This window comes from Kryptolebias marmoratus, linkage group LG13, assembly GCF_001649575.2.
Source record: "Kryptolebias marmoratus isolate JLee-2015 linkage group LG13, ASM164957v2, whole genome shotgun sequence".
Taxonomy (NCBI): Eukaryota; Metazoa; Chordata; class Actinopteri; order Cyprinodontiformes; family Rivulidae; genus Kryptolebias; species Kryptolebias marmoratus.
This window is the reverse complement of record NC_051442.1, coordinates 5,607,040-5,626,668: the sequence shown is the minus strand read 5'-3', so window position 1 is coordinate 5,626,668 and position 19,629 is coordinate 5,607,040. Positions and strand designations below refer to the sequence as shown.

General features: G+C 40.0%; 1 protein-coding gene and 1 long non-coding RNA gene across 3 annotated transcripts in view; one reads left to right on the top strand and one right to left on the bottom strand.

The window, feature by feature from the left end:
* Positions 1–13,883, top strand: part of jade2 (jade family PHD finger 2) — a 169,229-nt gene extending 155,346 nt beyond the window's left edge. Inside the window, exons 12-14 of one of the 2 annotated variants that reach the window (XM_025006726.2) lie at positions 3,605–3,730; positions 11,245–11,390; positions 12,041–13,883. In XM_025006726.2, the coding sequence (XP_024862494.1) occupies positions 3,605–3,730; positions 11,245–11,390; positions 12,041–12,811 (1,043 nt within the window). In that variant the 3' untranslated portion in view covers positions 12,812–13,883. The remainder of the gene's footprint in view (positions 1–3,604; positions 3,731–11,244; positions 11,391–12,040) is intronic. The other variant, XM_017419881.3, reaches the window with a different exon arrangement.
* LOC112450629 overlaps positions 1–19,629 on the bottom strand; it is a 40,139-nt gene that overhangs the window by 4,921 nt on the left and 15,589 nt on the right. The window lies entirely within an intron of this gene.

The following is a 19,629-nucleotide window of genomic DNA, read 5'->3' as shown; positions in this document are numbered from 1 at the left end:
ACAAAAAAATAAAAAACCTCATTCTCTTTTTTTTTTTAGCTATAACAGAGCAAGATCAGATTATCAGATCAGAGGGAGAAAAATGTTGAAAAATGGTTTTTGGGGAGATCAGAGGATAACGTGGCGCTCCTGTCAGAACAGAAAAGAAAAGAAATTACAATTTAGGAGCTGTGTAAAGAGGCGTTCCCTCTGGGAGATCCCTCTGAGATCCCTCTGATGGTAACGAGTTCTGCAGTTTCAGCAAAAACAAATCAAATTGGAGAAGAAAAAAAAAGGTGGAGACACATCTGGAAGCTGTGCACTGCTTCACGAGTCCTCTTCATAACAATAAAATAAGTTAAATAGTACATCTCCAACTTTTACTCCACGAGGGAAGCACAGTTGTGGCTACTTGTTTTAGAAATATAATCACTTCAGTAACGATTTAAATAATTTCCTGAAGGAGTCAATTACACAAAGGTAAATAAACTAAATGAAGCAAAACTCAAACATATATTCAAAAAAATATATTATTTTGTGATTCTTTTGTGTAGAATCACATGAAAATGATTACATTTTAATTTTTTAGAACAAGCAAATTGTAATACGTCCGTCATTACCCTGCCTATTAATGGTTATAAATGTAAATTTCATTGCGGTGTACTATATGACAGCTTTATCTGTTGGTTGTTTCTAAGAGGTTGGAGATTAGTAGGAAACACAAATATGCAAGGAAACACGCCAGGTTTCACTTTGAATCGCAAATTTGCCCCAATTCCCGATGAATTTTGGCTCCGATTTTGTACAAATGTGTGAGTTTGCGTGCGTAGCTAAAAATCAAAACATAAATAATCCAGCTCTAATGCTTATGGATTATGGAAACTAAATTGAGAACTGTTTCAGACACCCACGACAACTTTGACTTCTGAGAGAGAAATTGTGGCTCAAACCTTTTGACTCGACTGAGGAAAATGAGAACTCTCAAACGGCGTTCTCAATTTGTTGCCAAAAGTCGCAGCCCGGTGAGATACTGGCTGTTGGATGTGTTCATGTTCAGATAGCGAAGGGGAAAAAAAAGGACCAGTATTTAATTACCCCAGAAGCACATTTTGTAGAAGATTTTGTTCTCTCGTTTTCTTAAGAAGAGATAACTATGACAAGGACTCAGTATCTAAGATGACTTTTAGTCCGGAGGAAGGCAGTTAATTCTCTCTTTTCATCTTGCATTTTATCACTGTAAACGCATCAACAAATGTGGGGAAACCCAGGAGATATACACAGTACGAGTATTGTCTTATTTCTAACATTAAGTATTGTACTCACTGAACTATAGCTTCACACACACACACACACAGAGGGGTGGTCTCAGTGTGACATCTCTCTGTGGTCCTAACTCCATCCATCCATATCCTGCTCCTCCTTGCTAAAGTGAGCTGAAGTGCTGCTGGATCTGACAACCGCTCGCAGATCGCGACCGTTTACCGCACTTATCAGTTTGTGGGAGACCCAACTGCTTTGCCACAGAGCTGCCACGTCTTCCCGCCGTTTTCACGTGGAAGTCGAGGAGTTTGTGAAAATACCTCGACACCCTCTGGATTCCGAAACTGAAAACCTCTAAGTGCCTGAGAAAGGAAATGACAACATTAGTGCAAGTTAAAACTTTATTTTTAATTTTATTAATTATGCCAAACATCTGCTAAGAGCAGCTGCTTGTATGGAGGAACTGGTTATGAATGTGCAGCGCAAGTCTTGGGTCATTCCTGATTGTTTTGGGTTGTTTTTTTTTTATATTTTGCTTTCAAAGAGTCGAGTTTCTTGTAATATTTTAAAATGGTCTTGATCAATATTTCTGCAGATTGTTTTCAGATCAATTAGTTTTTCTTTGAGCTTCAGCTGCTTCTTTCCATTCATTTTCAGCTCAGTACTTGATGATTTTTAGAGGAATGTTGTTGTTTTTTGTTTGTTCTGGCTTTGTTTTTGTTACAACACTTTAACTTGAATCATTCAGACATAAAAAAGGCACTTAATGTGTCAACACAAACAATGAACCAATTTTGCTACTAGCATCATCAGACAGACAGTTTGATCCAACTTCTTTAGCTGAATCTATAAAAAATACCAACAACAACTCAGTTGAACAGACATGAAACGGTATTTAGCAGCTACTAGCAAACAAAATTTTAGCTCGATGTCTGTAAAATTGACTGAGTCAGAGCAGTTTTTTGGTTTGATTTGTTTTGCTAACACAACAAACAGACACGAGCAAAAACAGTATGGTTTAAAACTTTACCATCGTGCATTCTTCATCTTAACTTGTCTTTTAGATAATAGAAAATTAAAAGTAATGCATATACTTTTACATCCAGTAGTTACTGATAAACTGCTGAGGTCAGATCAGACCAACTTCTGCTTTAATAAACCTCCACTCGGGCTGAAACCCCCTGCAGCTCGGATGCATATATATTCTCAGCGGTGGGCGAGTCGGCGAGCCGTGCAGCCTGAACTCTGTTTGTGTAAACAGTAAGAGCCCGTTACAACAAGACATCTCAACAATAACGGCTTCCTGTATCACAGAACGAGGCGCAGGGAGAAATCATCGCCGCGCTCTATATGTGAGGCTCACTGGAGTGCATCGGCGTGAGTTGGCATTGTTTCCTGACACGCTGCAACGTACAGCTACTCTCCACTCAGCAGCACAGCTGGGTCACAGCTACACGCCACTTTAACAATTAATGCAAATAAAAATTAATTAACCTGCTGCTACTTTCATAATTATTCATTTGATTAATTGTTTCAAGCAAATGCACTGATTTCCAAGAAACGACGTTTGTATTTTACTCTGCTGGGGGCTTAAATCGAGCCTGAATAAACTTTTAACGTGATACTTGTACCAACCTTGAGTGAGTCACCATAAAACGTTGAGTTTTTTCGTAGTAGAAAACAATTTTTGTTGACAAATAAGACATTCATTTTAAAATTATCCTTAATTATTGGAATTTGCATCCATTTTTCTGCCTTTTTGCACCGGTTTATGCTGAAATACTGCTGCCTAAGACAAAGGCTAGGACTATGATGCTGTCATGTGTAATTATACGGTATCGTGCTTGTTGCTGCACTCCCAGCTGGAGCGAACCAGCGAGGTGTCCTGGGGCGAGAGGACAGCTAACAGCAGGAAACTGCTCGGCAGGGCTCTGTTGTGTCATACAGTGTCTGTGTGTCAGAATGATCACCAACCTGAAGTTTAATACGCAACTTATGTGTGTTTTTGTACAAGAGCGAGTCTGCCTGGAAGGTCGGATAAATTTTTACTCTGAGAGTAAAGCCGCAACACAGATTTAGACACTTAATGCCAGTTAGTAGCTGCTTTTCTGATGTTTAGCAAATTGGAAAGTTGTTTTTTTTATTCTTATTTTTTCTCCCCTTTAATAATTTGTCTTTAAATCGCAGCATTTTGTGAAATCAGACCAACTTAAATAAGAGAAAAATAAGCGAATAAGTGTTCGTCTTTCTGACTTAAAGTTCGTCTAAAATGAAGTCGCTCCACAGGCTCAGAGACACTTTTAGCCTAAACCGAATAAGTCCACTAAATTCCTAACCTGAGCCCGTCTTCTGTGTCTCCCCGCAGAGAAAACCCAGAAGGCAAAAAAGAGGAAGAATGGAGTAAAGAATAAAGGAAAGGAGAGAAGGAAGCATAGTGGCAAGAAAAAGGAGAGATGGAAGTCAGAGAACGGATCCCTGCTTAAAGAGCTAGGTATACATGTGGCTGAATGTGTGTGCATGAGGCTGAAACCAACAAAAGCTTCTCTTTGCCTCTGCTTTCTCTCTTTATGAAGAATAGTTGCATTACGTTGGCAGTCTTGATGCATTTCTAACTTTTCTGTGGATGAGGATTGTTTTATTATGACCTTATTGGTCCAGTACCTCATGAGCACTGTTCACGTTTCTTTCCCACAAACATACCTAATTGTTTACACTTTCACTCGTTTCTGTTTACGCAGCTTCGGCTACCCTTCTGTTCAGATTCAAGCCCATGGTCATTTATTAGGGGCGTAACGGTGCATGTTTTCGTACTGAACCATCGCGGCACAGATGTCTAATCTCAGCCGAACAATCGCCTCTCTCATCTTGAGCAGTGCGTTCACGTTTGCAAAATTTGCAAACTGCCACCATAAAGCGAGCTAAACTACCACACAGCCTCCTTCAGACAGGGAAGCGGTGTGCGCCTCACCCAGCGGCGGGGATAAAACCCAGAGCGGGGAGGAGGAATGTGTATAAAATAAGCCTGAGTTAAACGATGGTTGCTGGTAGATGGAAAAAAATATAGGAAGCAGCTAATTTTTTTTAGCTGCAGCTCAAATCCAGAGAGCCACAGAGAATCGTAAAAATAAATAAATAACAAATTAAGAGTGATCACTCTGCTCCATCTGACTTCATGCAACAAGATACTTTTCAGTCTTGGGAGTTTAACAAAGTCTCTGTTTGACATGTGGCTGGTAGGACCCAGTTTACAGAACTTTATTTATTCTAATAGCAACGTCACCAGTTAAATCTTAACACACTGTATAACCTGCTACTTTAAAGTCTCCCCTTTAAGGCTCCGTCATACTCCATAAGATGTCAAGAAGTCGGTTCGCGGTCACGCGGTGGTTGCGAGACGTTCGTTTTCACTTCCATAGTCCATGAGACACTCGGATCAGAACTCCCGGGATCTCCTTCCTCCTCCTACAGCGTTAAAACCAGTTTCTTCCCGTTTCTTTCTTTGTACAGATCTTTGCTTCCCTCACCGCGACCGGACGCGTTTATTAAAACAGACTGAGACGGTTGCAGCCACGATGAGTTCACAGGTTTCTACGTTTTTGCTGGAACAGTCGTAAAGATGGCTGCTTCTCAGCAGAGCAGATGAAGCAAAATGGCTCCATTAAAGCTCGCCGGCTTTTCCTCGTTAACAACTTCTGACCAATCACATGACGCCTGGAGCAAACCCCTGTGAGGAACAGTTCGGTCAGGGTCTTGTGTCGAGCAGCGGCGGACGAAGCTGCTACGAGAACTAAATGACGCAGTTTTCGTCAAGTAACCACGTGACTGAGAGCCGACTTCGTGACGTCTCATGGAGGGTGACAGCAGCTTTAACAAGCTCTGTTTGCTCCTTTTTCCTGTTGTACTGAAGCATACAGAACTGTGACCCTCATACCGACGCACGTGCCAAACCATGACTTAGGCAAACGTTACACTCCTACCATTCATTATGCGAGACTGTTACGCTCCCGTGTGTCTGCTTTGCCTGTGAAGTAAATTTCCCGACACTGAAAACATCGGTACATTTGTTCAGAGGCGGCTGGTTTATGGGACAGTAGAGCTGTGACAGTCTGATGAAAGCAGGTGCAGTCAGTCGTGGCAGAATCAGATTGAAATGTTTGAATCAGAGGCTTTCCTTCTTTCAGATTATACTCCTATTCTTTTGTTGTTTTTTAACATTTCCCCTGCAGGCTAAGAGAGCATTGAAACCCATTTGAAAACAGAGGAGTTGCTTAAACTACATATTTAATGAGTTCAAGTTGGAGCCAAAAAAATGAATAAATACCCTGATGTAAGTTTTTGTTATTGTGCAGGAAAACAAAACATTAATTTAAATGCAGAACTCGAGTGGTGACATGTATTTGTGTGGGTGAATAGAAATAAAAACAAAGCGTTTCTTATCTTCAGACTGCCTCTAAAAAGCTCCTTTTGATGTAAATAGATTCTATACGTTCTGTAGAAGGATATGTAGTCTTAATAAGTGGTTTCTTTGAATTCTGGTTTAATAGCTTATGAGTTTTCTGTATTCTGTAAAACCCAGTGGGCCGCACACAATGGATATCTGCGAGTCTGAGTGCAAATGAATTTTGATGACTAATTTTTCTCCTCTGATTGCGTTCATTCTTTCATCAGAGTCAAAAACGCACAATAAAGCGCGAGATATTAGAGAAACCGCCCACTGACGGCAGCACTAAGACATCACATAAAACAAAAGGAGCTCGTTTCTTTTTTGTTTCCTGTGATCTAAAAAAAAATATATATCACAAACTGAGATGGAAAGTTACCAGAAAACGACAAAAACAAAGATTTCACGCTTTAATCACCTGAACCTGCTGGGTTTATTTGAAAAAAATAATAATAAGTTGTACGAAACTATAGTATTTAGTAGGAGAGATCAACTGAGTTTAAATACTGAGGAGACTTAGTAATTTTATAATATAAAATACATAGATAACCTTTAAGCTTTTATTAGAATCTGAACTTTTGAACAACCTGGAGTTTTCATTTGATAATTCATACATGGCACTGATGATTCACGTTCATATCGTTGAATAAGTTGAAGTATTTGAATAAATACATTTAATAATTAGGTTTAATGAAGATAAACATCCTAACTGTGCTGCCCTGCAGCCTCGAGACAATTTTCTGTTTCCCAGATGTTAATAAAATCCTCACACAATCTGATTTTTCCTTCTCATAACAAACAGTCCCAACCAACAGTTAAAAATATAAATTTTAGGGATGTTATCTGTGCTCAAGATTCATTCAGATTTATTTTCCAGTTGCTACAGTCAATATTCCATTAAAAAAAAAAAAAAACAGCTGGATAATTTATTACCTGCTGACGTTGCATGGCCTGCAGGTCCTGCACGTCATTAACCAGCAGCAAATTCTGTGTTTTGTAAATATTTATTTGAAACATCCAGGTGCCCTCGTAGCTCAGTAAATGAAGCTTTTTGTCTTCTGTTGATTAAACACGGGAAGTTTTGCGTTTTCAGTTTTGTATCGCGTGACAGAAAAAAATAAATGACACGTTGAGCCTCAGAAACGTCTTGAAACCCCCACTTAGTGACTGATGCTGCTTCAAACAATGCAGAAAATGAACCAAAGATCGAAACCGTGGACTAAACAACTTAAAGATGAATAAATCTCAAGCTAGGTGAGGAAATTATTTATTGCATTTAGCTACTGTAAGCTTACCACTGCTAGAAAACTGATTTTTACGTGATAAGTTGGTAAGTTTCCACTTACAACTCTTTTTCCTGATTAATATCCACGTGTGATTTCAAACCTTTGACTTTATTCTTGCAGCAGCTGCCGTTTGTTGCATAACTTGTGTGTAAACACACAAACACACTCGTGACTCTAAAAGGTGAAACATTAGCTGAATAGTTGTCCAGTCATATATATGTGCTAAAATTAAACAAGTCACTGTAACAGATAGTAATCCTGTACTCTGAAACAATAAAAAGGTGAATTAGCCTCGTATTTGAGGTATTACTTGTCCGTATATCTAAAGTTAAAGTACTGTGGGAAAACAGTCTCTTATCTCTATAAGTAATTGTCTCCAGAATAAAAAAAACAACTGCTACAGCTTTGCATACAAAAGTAAATAGTAAATGTTTAGCTCTGTACTTCCACGGGAACTTTTCCTCCCCAAACGCTTCCAACGGTGGTTAGAAAATGACAAGATCTGATTTACACGATGCACAGGGAGGTGTTTAATGAGAACAGGGCAGTTTTTTTTACTGCAGTGCATATGTTGATAATCGAGTTTACAAAAAAAATGAGGCTCAGTTTTAGACTTTCATGGCAACAAAGCTAAGTAATAAATGCTGCATCACTATGCTGTTGCACAGTGATGCAGGATTTTCTTCCTTGTTTTTGAGCTGGGTGTTGCAGAGCCAATAATGTTTTCTTTTGGATGTGGATATGATAAATAAACAGGCGGGAGATAACACGGGACAGAAGAGTGGTTTTTCTGTGCCTCACTTCTTTCCCACTCTGATTAAATCTTTCACTCTTATTTTTGTCTCCCCCCCCCCTCATCTGTTTGTCTTCTTACAGTGAATTTGTCCCTCATATCTGGCCATCTGGCTCAGTGTTATGAAACTCCCTCTTTCTGTTTATTTTTCCTCCTCTATTTCTCGATATTTTATTTTTTTTCCACCTGACCGCCGAAGGATAAGAACTGCAACTTGATGCAGCATGCATGCTGGGAAATCATCACAAAAAATGTGTTTCCATGACAAATAAGTCTGTGTGTGTGTTTGGTGTGCTTCTGTTGTTTGCAACTGTATCGTTTGTGTGCGTCTGCGTGACCGAGAGTGTGTTTCTTTGTCAGTGTTATATATAGTATAGCGTTCCCTGCCTCAGTGTGTCGTCTCTGTGTTTGTCTTTGCATGCCGTATGTGTTCATATCTCACTGTCTAAGTGTGTGTGTGCGTGCGGACGGGTGTTGTGTGTCAAGCCATCTGTTCTCTGTCGGGTCTGGTCCTGACTCTCAGAGCTTTGTCTTCCTCTCAGCGTTAGGGGATCAAGACGACATGCGCGTACAAAAAGTCTGTCTTCGATGGACTGTCCTCTGTCCACACTGTGTGTTAGCTCGAGGCAATCAGGACGAGCAAAAAACTTAAAGTCCTAGCGTTCCTTAAAGGAATGCATATTGCCCGCTGCCTTTCATGCCGAACTAAGATCATCTTGTGTTGAAGCTGTTTATTTTTATTTTTGTGCAATCTCACACAAAAATACAAGATGTCACGCTGTTAACTACGACCACATCAACTCTGCGTTCACCGTCTGTCAAACTGACTGACTTATTGCCATCTTGAATTTAGTTAGCTCCTATATTTAGTTACTTCTACAGGTGCATCCAGTGAATATTTTCCAAAATATTTCAAAGTCCATCCAGTGGTTCATGAGATATTTTGCTAACAGACAGACATACAAACACATATGCAAAAACAACAACAAAAAAAATGGGTTTAAGGCTTTTTTCAAGACTAAGTTGTTGTTTTTTTTAACCCTTAAATGCATGGTTTGTTTTACTGGCTCTGTCATATCTCAGGTGTTCGGTGACCCAGACAGTTTAAGAGTAGCATTAAGTACATCTTAAAGAAGTTTATTAGAAAGGTACTAAAGTCAAAAATGGATATTTTGATCTTTTCAAATTAGACATAAGAATAGAATGGGGCCGTTTACTTTTGGATCAAACAGTGACAGTCTTGCTGTAGGGTGTAGGCATTTCTGTGAAGTACACTGTTTAAATAATTATATCATCCAAATAAAGTTGGAAAGTTTTTCTATTACATTTTTAAAGGTGTTAGTGTGGGGGAAAAGAGGCTCAAATGTTTGTAAATCAAATTATATTACATAATAGATTTATTAGAAAACAGTTTTATGTGGCGATGTGCTATTAGTGATACTAAGGTACACTTGTTACAGCTTTTTTCCCTGAGGTACAATGATCTCCCACTGGTTGTATTTCAAGAATATAAACAAACTGAGGTCCCACCTTCCTGTCTTCTTCACGTTTCCTCACTGTATCTGGTTTTTTTCCCCTTCGTCACCTATTCCCTCCCTCAGAGCTCTCCTGATTCCTGCAGAGACGTGCTGCGTCATGGAAACAACCGGCTCACTGTGTGCATGTGTGGGATAGCTGGTGTTAAACGCACCCAAACAGCACCTCCTGCTGTCCTGCTTGGCAGATCATTACAGGCAGGGAAAATTCAAGAAGATGCAGAAAGTTTTATTAAATTTCTGGGCATTTCGGATATTTGTTTGAGCACGGCGAGGTGTTGGGCAGCCATTGTTCCCCAAAGACGATGACGGTTTCCTTGTGTTGTTATTTTCAGATTAATAGCAGACTCTGCTGGAATTTGGGTGTTCCTATTTAGCTAGTGCTTCGTTGGACGCAGTGAAAGTTTTGCCAGCTGAACGTTTTATTGACAGTTACTGTAATTCTAAAGTTTTTCTGGTATGTAATTGATATATTGATCACAGAAATGAAGCAGAGTTACATATTCTGCATGGCACCAAATGAAAGCTAAAGAACAAAACAACCACAAGCTGATGTGTTTAGCACTAAATGCATCGCATCATCTCCTCTTGTAGTGCAGAACATGTTCTCCTAATGTACTTACAGAGCTGCGTGTTTGCTTTATATTTTAATATACTTCCACAGAATAACAGCTAAAGCTTTGTGTGACAGTAGCTGGGACTCATCACTAACAGATACTCAAAGCACAAACGTCTTTCTTTAAAAAACTTTGGCAGACAATGTGCATTCCTTCAGAGAACTGACACATTTTAATTTATTGAGTTATTTATGCCCAAGAATTGAATTAACCATTATAGAGCTTTACTGATTCCCTGTGAGATAGATCAGAAGCATAAAGACGTAGCTGTAATAAACCCAAACTAGTTAAATCAAACCTAAAACCCACAACTCTATTCTTCTTCTTTTAAATGTTTCAGACGGTAAAGACGTGGAGGGAAATGGTGCTCTCCTTGAGCTCCACAACATGAAATACTTAGTGTATGAGTGTGTGCGTTTAGCAGAAGAACTAAAATGCCACAGACAGTCATGTGGTACGTTGGCAGCACTTCTCACAACTAACAGAGATTCGAAAAAAAAAAAAAAAAGGAGCCATGAAAATCTCCTAATTATACAGAGACACAAGCAAACACTTAAGAGCAGGGAGCATTGTCTGCAGCCTCCCACATCCATGAATGTACTAAACCACCACGCCGCACACAGATCTGGGCTTCACACACACCCAAGAAGACACAGAGAGGCAGTAATTGAAATTTAAGCATGTAAACTGGGTATTATCTTCACTTCTGATCAAATGACAGAAACGGCATGTTTATCTAAAGTGTATCTAAGTCTTTAGATGCATAATGCTAATGTCCCAAGAATATATTTAGATTTCATAATATTAAAGAGACAGAGTGTTTTATCCTCCAGTTCTGTCTTTATTTTATAAGAAGGTTACTGAAATTTTGTGGCTTTCTTTTTTAGCACCGAGCAATTTAAATTGTGGTATAAGTTGTATTACTTTTGTATGTCAGTGTCATTTTTAAATTATCTTATGAGGATTCCTGAACTAAAGCAGCCTTTGGTCATTTACAGAACGTAAAACTTAATGCAGGTTCTTCCTTCTTAGCCGTGTTTCGGCAAATATGACAAACTTTCTGCTGGCACAGATGTTCATAATCCTTAGTATTCTTGCTTTTTTGTTTTGTTTTGTTTTATTTTATACCTCTGGATCTGAAAGACTACCCTGTTGAACTCTACCTAACCCTACTCAACCCTAAGGGCAGCTTTTTCTGTATCCTTTATTATCTGCAAAATCCCCTAACCTATATGCTTTGTTCTCCCCTCCCTCTTCCTGCTCTCCTTGTCATTCTTTATGCCCAACCTTTTCCTCACGTCTTCCTCTTTAATTCTCCCACCCTTTCTTTTAGGTTTGTCAAAGTCCTTTCCGTTGGACAACTCTTTGTTCGACAGCTGGCTCGCCCAGTCGGTGCAGATCACCGCCGACGACATGCTGAGCCAGTGGGCTCTGGGTGCCCAGCATCACGACAAAAGTGGCAGCCTGCTCTCCGACCAGGTAGAACTTGAAATATGGTGACTCAGCTGCTTTAAAGATGACTCATGCTTCCACTGCAGACATCCACAAAGAAAATCGAACCAGTTGCAGGCGGGAGTTTGTGGCAAATATTAGCAATAGTAGGAGCAGTCCAAGTCACTGATGGACAAACTAGTGTCAGGAGACAAAATAACTCTTGGATACAAGTTTCTCATAAACTTTTCAGCTTCTGAGCCACAACGTAACAGTGGCGGACTTGCTGCTCCAAACATCGCTGAAAAGCCAAACAACCATTACTCTAATTGGTATCCATTTCAAATATCTTATAATTATTATGATGAAATATGCCATCAATCATCTTATATTTAATTTGATTCCTAAAGATCCTCTTAAAAACTCCCACCTTGTTTCATGACCCACAGTGGGGCCCCAACCCCAACTTTGGAAAGCAACAGTTTATGGTCCAGATTACAACTTAGACACCCAAAGGAACTTTAAAACTAAAGTAAACTAGAGAAAGTACACTTTTATGACTGCTGAAACTTGCTGAAGAAACACAAACTGAAGCCGTTAAAGATGAAAGAAGTAGAATGCTAGTTAAAAGTAACAAAATGCCAAAAGAACTACCTGTCTGTCCTGAACTCACCTGTCTGTTTTCTTCTCTCATCCAGCTAATGCAGGGCGAGGAGAGCCTCCTGAACCTTATGATGGAGAACTCCATGCAGTCGACCTGGAAAACGCCCCAGCTGGGCCGCAAACCCAGAGGGAGCAACAAGTCTCGTGGTCGAGGTCAAACCACTGCGCCCGCTCAGCCCCTGTCTGCAGCGGCTGCATCCACCGCCAGCAGCCCCTCCACAGCAAAGAGCCTCTGGGCGAGCGAGACGGAGGAAAAGTCCAGCCATGTGGGCCGGAAGGGCGAACGGTCCAGAGGCTCCTCCAAGACCTCGTACTACCATGTTCATCACCACCAAACCAGGAGCTCTGACCTCCACAAGGACCCACCACCACAGCCACCCATCTCCAAAATGGATTCCTGCCACATTTCTGAGGACTACAGTCTATGGGACAGCATCCACGTGGGGAACGGCGTTGCATCGGGGGCTGGAGCTGGTTTCACAGCAAACTCATCTCCACCTCCAGCCTCCAGTCCTGGAATCACAGTGCCTGACGCTGGAGCGATCCTTCGAGACGGGGCCCCACGGTCCCGTCTGGTCCGCCAGGGTAAATCGAGAGCAAGGGGAGGGATAGGCGGGCTGGAGTCCATGGACCTGCCGCTCGCGGGGAAGAGCACGTCCCTGCTGGACGCTGCTGAGACTGACGGGTACTACTCTGATGGTGAGCAGAGTGATTCGGACATGCGCTCTGGCAGACGCAAACTTCGGCTGCCGCAGCTGCATTCTGGGAACGAGGACCTACTGAGGAGAAGCGTACTAGCATCCTAAGAAACTGAGACTCAAACTGACAAATACAAACATAAAGGCAGTTATCCAAGCAGAGTGCTGCTGGCTAGTTGTTTTTGTTGATTTTTTTTCTCCATCTGTGCCCAGTATAAACTTAAACCATGGCTGGATGGCCGTGTTCAACCAAATCTCTGTTGCGTCGTTCAATGGAGAATTTCTTCAGCTCTTAACCTGATTTGTTTTTCGGGGGAATTTGAATGTAGCTGTATGCCAACCGTACAGTAACGCTTCTCCACTGGACCACAACTTGTTGTCAACTCCTCATACAACACGCTCAACAAACAGGAAACAAACGTTACCTTTTGTCTTTTCCGTTTTGTATATCTCAGATTCATTTTTTGCTTCTGGGTGTTGAAGTGCCCATTTCTGGCCTCACGTCTGTGGTATCTGCCAGACTTAAAAACAAACACTTTGGGGCATTATTACTACTCAAGCTGGTTTCAGGGTATGCTTCGTTCTTGGCTATTGTGGCCCAAGTTGCATCTAATGAATTCCTGTTTGTGAAATATGTTCAGTGAAAGACAATTTTCTACCAGAGTTGGTCTGAATATGTGCAGAGGGTAACATGGGACAACATGTATCCAGCCTTGAAAAGCACAACTAGCTAGTCATATGAGCAGCACTCGAGTGCTCGTTCGGGGTTGGGGTCAATTTGATTCTCGTTGACTCAAAATCTACACTGAAGCGTTCACTCTTTAATCTGTTTTCAGCCCTTAAAAAAAGCAGTTATTCAGCTTGTCATTTTTTTACTTAGCAAACAGATTGACCCCAACCCTGCTGCTGTTTTAGACTGTCACGGAGACACAAACACAGACATCCTCACACACAAACTACTCAAAAGAAAAATCCCTTCGCTCACATCTCAGCCGTTCTATAAAATATTTAATCTGACCTTTGTCAACTGCTGTCAATTTCTTCTTAAATCAGTTTTATCCCCTCTAAATCTTTACAAAAATCTCATTGCAGAAACTTTGTGCCTTCTGCCGCTTGTCTCGTTAATCTCTTTCCTCGAGCCTTTAAAAAAAAAAAAAAAAAAAAAAAAAAAAGAAACAACACTTTTGAGTGCCGAGAGACAGAAGCAGGTTTACAGGTGGGAGTCAGAATATGCATTNTGTTGAGTTGGATCTGTATTACTTCCTACCATGGCAACTTTCGCTGAAAGGTGAAAGGTTTTCAAAAAAAAAAAAAAAAAAAAAAAATCAACCAAACAATCAACGAATAAATCAATCAGCTGTTTCTCAATCGGATTTGTAACAATCAAAGCTAAACAAAATCCCACTGAATTGGCTATTAAGTGTAGCCAAGACTGGGTTCTCTGTCACCTTAATAATTGAATAGTGCCTAAAACAAGACTATAAATGCAGCATTTACCATTTAGCAACAAAGGATCTGCAGCACTTTGCAAAGCAGAACCACACCGCACGATCAGTGCAAAATATGCCTACCGTTATGTCCCCCGTTAAATGTGTCCCTGCAGAACAGAGCCTTCAAAATACAAGAGTTTGGTCAAGTTACACTACGAGCAAAATACTGGTACCTCTATGGAATGGTGGCCCCAACAAGATGTTAACTATTCAAGTTATCAGAAGAAAATTTAGGCTTTTGAGTCTTTGGTACTTTAGTAAACAAACTAGAGCTTGCTAACTAAATTACCCCCACCAAATCTACATTTAAGAAGGATTTTTGACTGAATTGGAATTAAATAGATTTGGTGAATCAATAACAATACTAGAAAGATCTCTTTCATAAGCATCTCATAATAATTTTATTTGAAGGAACCATCATTTGTTCAGATAGTTCAGATCTTTTAAAGTGGGGTTCTGTGGGAAGGTTGAAACAATTAGTGTCTTACCTGTTGCAGGTAGCTCTTTGAACGACCTCAGAGTTCAGTTCAGACCACAGTGACAAGCAAAGAGTTAGAATCATTTTATGACGGTCTTGGTCCTGGTTGGACTAATTGGTTAATGAAAACGTTATTTTCAAAAATCTTAAGAAACAGCAAACAGCAGCAGCAAGCTGTAGCTCCTCTGTTGCAGCCTCGGCCACCTTTGGCAGGAATATCAGAATATTTTAACCAATAATTACTGAGTAATTTGAAATTAGTAGCAATGTAAACATGTATAAAATAGTGCTTGTATGAATGGCTATAATGATTTTGAGACTGAAGTTGTTTTTAAAATGGCAACAATCCACATTGGACTTAATTATTTCTCCAAGCTGAGGCTGTTCAAAGAGCTATCTACAACAGGTAAGACATTAATTGTTTATAACCTTTTCACTGAATTATCCAAGACTTTACCATCAAAGTTCCTTCTAAAAACCATATAGAGGCATTGTAATCAGGCGTCAAACATCAAGAATTTAGTGTCTTAGATTACCCATCTATGCAGTTTGTATTTTTGGTGCAATACGATCGGTTTTAGCAGGTTGTGACACCAGAACGGCAGCAACTCCAGTCTGATTTGACCAAACCTTGTAGAAGCGGCTCTACTGCGTACGTTCCACACTTAAACTCGACTAAAACGACGTAAGAATCAACTTCAGAGGCCTGCGCTCTGGAGTTCTCAAACTGAGGTGTGTTTCATTGTTCAGCAGTTTTACAGAGTTTTTGTTGTCCTCTTAGAGAGTTGTATTTTTTACTTAAAAAGAGCAGTTTGTGGTATTCTCAGGGGTTTAAAAAAACTTTAAAAAAAGAATAAATATAAAAAAAACATGTATGGAAAAATATATATCATACACAATATATATAAAGTGAGATGTGTATGTCTAGAAACTTCCTTATTTGGCAAGCTTCGTTATTTGATTTCCAACACGACTACTACTGAGCAAACTACTTCTCCCAGTTACCATCAGCCCTGGGTTCAACAGTCCTACAGATTTAATTCTTTTAACGTATTAGCAAGTTCAAAAAGTCATATTACATGATCAAACACAATATGGACCCAAACTATGATGAAACAAAGCGTAACAATTGAATTTCAAGGGCTGTTCAACCCATGTTTGATAAACTTTTAAGTAGAGGTAAAAATTAATTCTGCTTTCTGTTTCTTTTTATATGAAACAAATTCTTGGTGTTTAGGAGTGACCACGCCAAAGAACACATCTGTGTGTCCAGGCAGCATGTTTATACACATACATGTGCTCTGTCCAAGGATTTTAACACGAAGAATGTTGGATAACGTCTCTGAAAGTGACGTCCAGGTCAGCTCAGTCGAACACCGTCAGTTCAGGCACGTTGTTTGTTGTGTCACGTGGACTCCTTTTAAATCGAGGAGTACCGTTAATTCTACCGCAACACCACTAATACATCCAACCTGGATTCTTCCAGATCAAAAAAATACAAAAATAAAATAAAAAAAATCACAGGTATTCCCACAGGAATGACCGGTTTTCACACCAACAACCGGTGTTGGTCGTTTTACGCAGACTCACATATTTAGCCCCTACAGAAAAAAAAAGCCAAAAGCTGCTTAAACAAACCTACAACACAGCTCTCTCTGTGTCCCACACACATACACAAGCTGGTATAACAGGGTTATAATGTAAAAGATGACTAGTTTTTTATGTATATGTGGTCCTGAGTGCATCAGGAAGCATGAGCTTACTCAGACTGAAACACCCTCTATGAGCAGGAGAATATTATCACAAGTGACAGCGCTGCATCTCTGTCTTCTGTGTCCTTCGGCTGTAGCCACCGTAGAAGGTTCCTCATCGTTCGTGTCGATTTGTGCCAGATACTGTTCTAAGCAGCTGCATCGGTACCATGCAGCTGGAAGGTTTTGAACTTCTACGTTGGCTATCACAAATGACCATAACACGAACACACGCGCTCGCACACACTCACACACACACAACAAAAACAATAACATCAAAACTGTTTTTATTTTTAAAGCGAGGCTATAGGTTCCTCCGTCAGATGGTTAACATTCCTGTGTTGCTAACACAGGAAATCGTATTCTTGGTTTCAATATTTAATGTTCAGAGTAGCCTGATGTTGTAGACAGTGGTAGTAGACGAGGCCTCACAAGTACGGCCTTAACATGTAGTAGCAAATGCTCAGGCTGCACAGCGCAAACAGGGAAGGAAAACCAATTTCTTTTGTGTTGATAAAGCTATAAAAAGTGGTTTGGTGTTCTGAGACCAAGTCTCGCATCACACCTTTGGTTGTAATCTTTCCCCTTGATTCTGTGCAGCCTTAGCAAGCAAAAACTGGTAATTATTCGATATTTACAGTGTGGCTTCAATGCCCTCTCCTTCCGCTTCGTAGATACTGTAGACTGGAGTTTTTTGCAGGTTTTATTTTTTTCCTTTTTTATAAATCAACATCCACTTCAAAATCCTTTGTGTGGTAAGGTAGTGTGGGTGTTAGCTCACGGTCCAAAAACGTGCTCTGATGATCTTTGAGTTTTACAACTGTCAGGTCAAAATTTAAAAAAAAAAAAATACAGAAATAGCACGGAGATTTGTATCTAATCATTTGTTTCTGTGTCAGCAAAGGTTCGAACATTACGTGCACTGGTTGAACACTGTGCTACAGTTTGGACATACTGAGCTGGTGCTTGTGTTTGAGCAAAACTCTCCCCTAGGTGTTTGGCATGAACGCTGCGCTACAGAAATAAGCTGATTGGCATCAACTACATAATGGCAGGTCAGAAAAAACACCTACACATCGCTGCGTTCCTGGAGGGGAAGGAAAAGACCAGAATCCGTTGATGCAAGGTAGTTCAGAACCTTGCATCTGTATTAATTTCGAGCAGCTTGCTGCACGTTTTACTGTTGTAAAATTCAAAGACATCAGTGTGTTAGCAGGGCAGGGTTCCTCAAAACCCCTTCAGATATGTAAAGGGTTTTTTTGTTTGTTTCTGTTTGAGCAAAAATCCTGTTTGAGATGATCAAGCAGTTGTTGGTAAACCCTTACAGAAATAAGATGAAATCTGGCTGCATTAAAATGCGGCGACTGAGCTGAGGTGGTTTCGGGGAACCAAAGGACCAATGAGATGCTGTTAATACGACGCCTCTTCCACTGCGGTTGGTCGTTCGTCCTGTTGGAAACTGGTTTGAGGCTGACGTTGGATCAGTTAAAACAGGACTGACCACTGATTACCAATCAGTGGCCACAAAAACAAAAAAAACCTAATTTAAATCCTAAAAGCATAATTCATGTAATAAAGTCAGCATAACTGATGGACCGGGACTGAAATTTCAATCAAAATTGGATTTTTATGTATTCATTTTTAATGATCTCTCTTTAGGGTTTCACACAGAATCACCCAGTTGGTGTTTAGTGCTTCCAGATTCTTTAGTCCTTATTTTACTGTCCTACGTCAGCTTTACAAACCCACCCACCTGACTAGCCATCACCGGGGTTTATACACAATATTCACATCTACAATAATGTATTATACTGTTCAACTACTACTACTAGACATTTTCATATTCAGTGTTTTGAAAAAGCCTTTTGCAAGCTTTTTTATTTTCTTTTGTAATGCTTAGCTGGCCGCTGTGGCTGTATCAAACTAGAAAGCTGACTTCATAATCTGCTTCCACTGTTTTTTACTCGCTTTTTTTGCTCTCCTCTTTGTTACAGTAAAAAGTTATGACTTCAGTTTCAACATCCACAACCCGGACACGCGGTACCGATCGGAGGTTTGGTCACATAAACAGAGCTGCCGTGGAGGAGCAGATAGATTCGGTTACGTTAATCTGAAGCTTTACCCACCAGCCGACTTTTCAGCTGCTGTGGAGTCAAACAGAAAAACTTGCTTTTTTATTTATAGGCTAAAACTACAGCTTTGCAGCAGATTTCACCAACACATACCAAATCACTCATTCATTTGTGAAGGCTAAAACTGGCAAATTAAAGCAATTAAAAGTTTGGGTTTTTTTAAAAAAAAGGTTCTCATTGCAAAGTGTTGAATCAAACCTAAAACAGATTATTCTAAACTTTAGCAAATGGTGCGGTTTGAAGCTACAGTAAGTTCCCAGATACAAGAAAGTCTGAAATGCAGGTACGCACTCAATGTAAAAAAAAACGCGTACAAATGCATCAAACTTATTAAAATCCTGACGTCGCCATTGTTGATTGTTTCCGTTGGTTGACGACCGTTTAAAAGATTTAAGGACACGTCAACCATCAACGTGAATTCTGTTCCGATTTTCATGACATTGCAATGACTGCCTTTAAGAATCACTAAAGGTTGCTTTGTTTATTTATTGATTTATTTATTTTTGTATCCATTTTCTGCCTTTTAATGTAGAGTAAGAAGGGGAGATGATTTGTATTCAGAGATCCTCCAATTTGAAAATGACTGATTTCACCAAGAACTGATGATTGTTTTTAAATCAGCAATATCTGGATGACTTTTATGACTTAAAATAGCTAACTATTAGATGCCTTTGCAGTAAACATGTAGAAGTTTATGACCAAATACCTCTCCGCTTTGATTAAATATAGCTCAAAGGAAAAAACAACTAAAAACTAGCTAAACAAATCTGCCTCCACCCACTATGTTTCAACACAAACTGTGATGAATTCTGTCTCCAGGGCAGCTCAAAATGTTTTTGGACTAAAGCTCCCGTCTGTACAAACTGCACCTTATTCTGCATCCACCATCTTCTTCCTCCCACCACCAGCAGAGTCCACATTATTGCTCCATCCTGACTTCCTAAAAACACCCTCCTGTTGTGCCCCCCCCTGCCCTCAACTCCCACTCATTCCTCTCCTCGCCCGGTGATCAGCCTCCTTAGCCGGCACATTTTTTTTTTTAAAACGCTTTTAAAGTATAACAATCAAAAAAGAA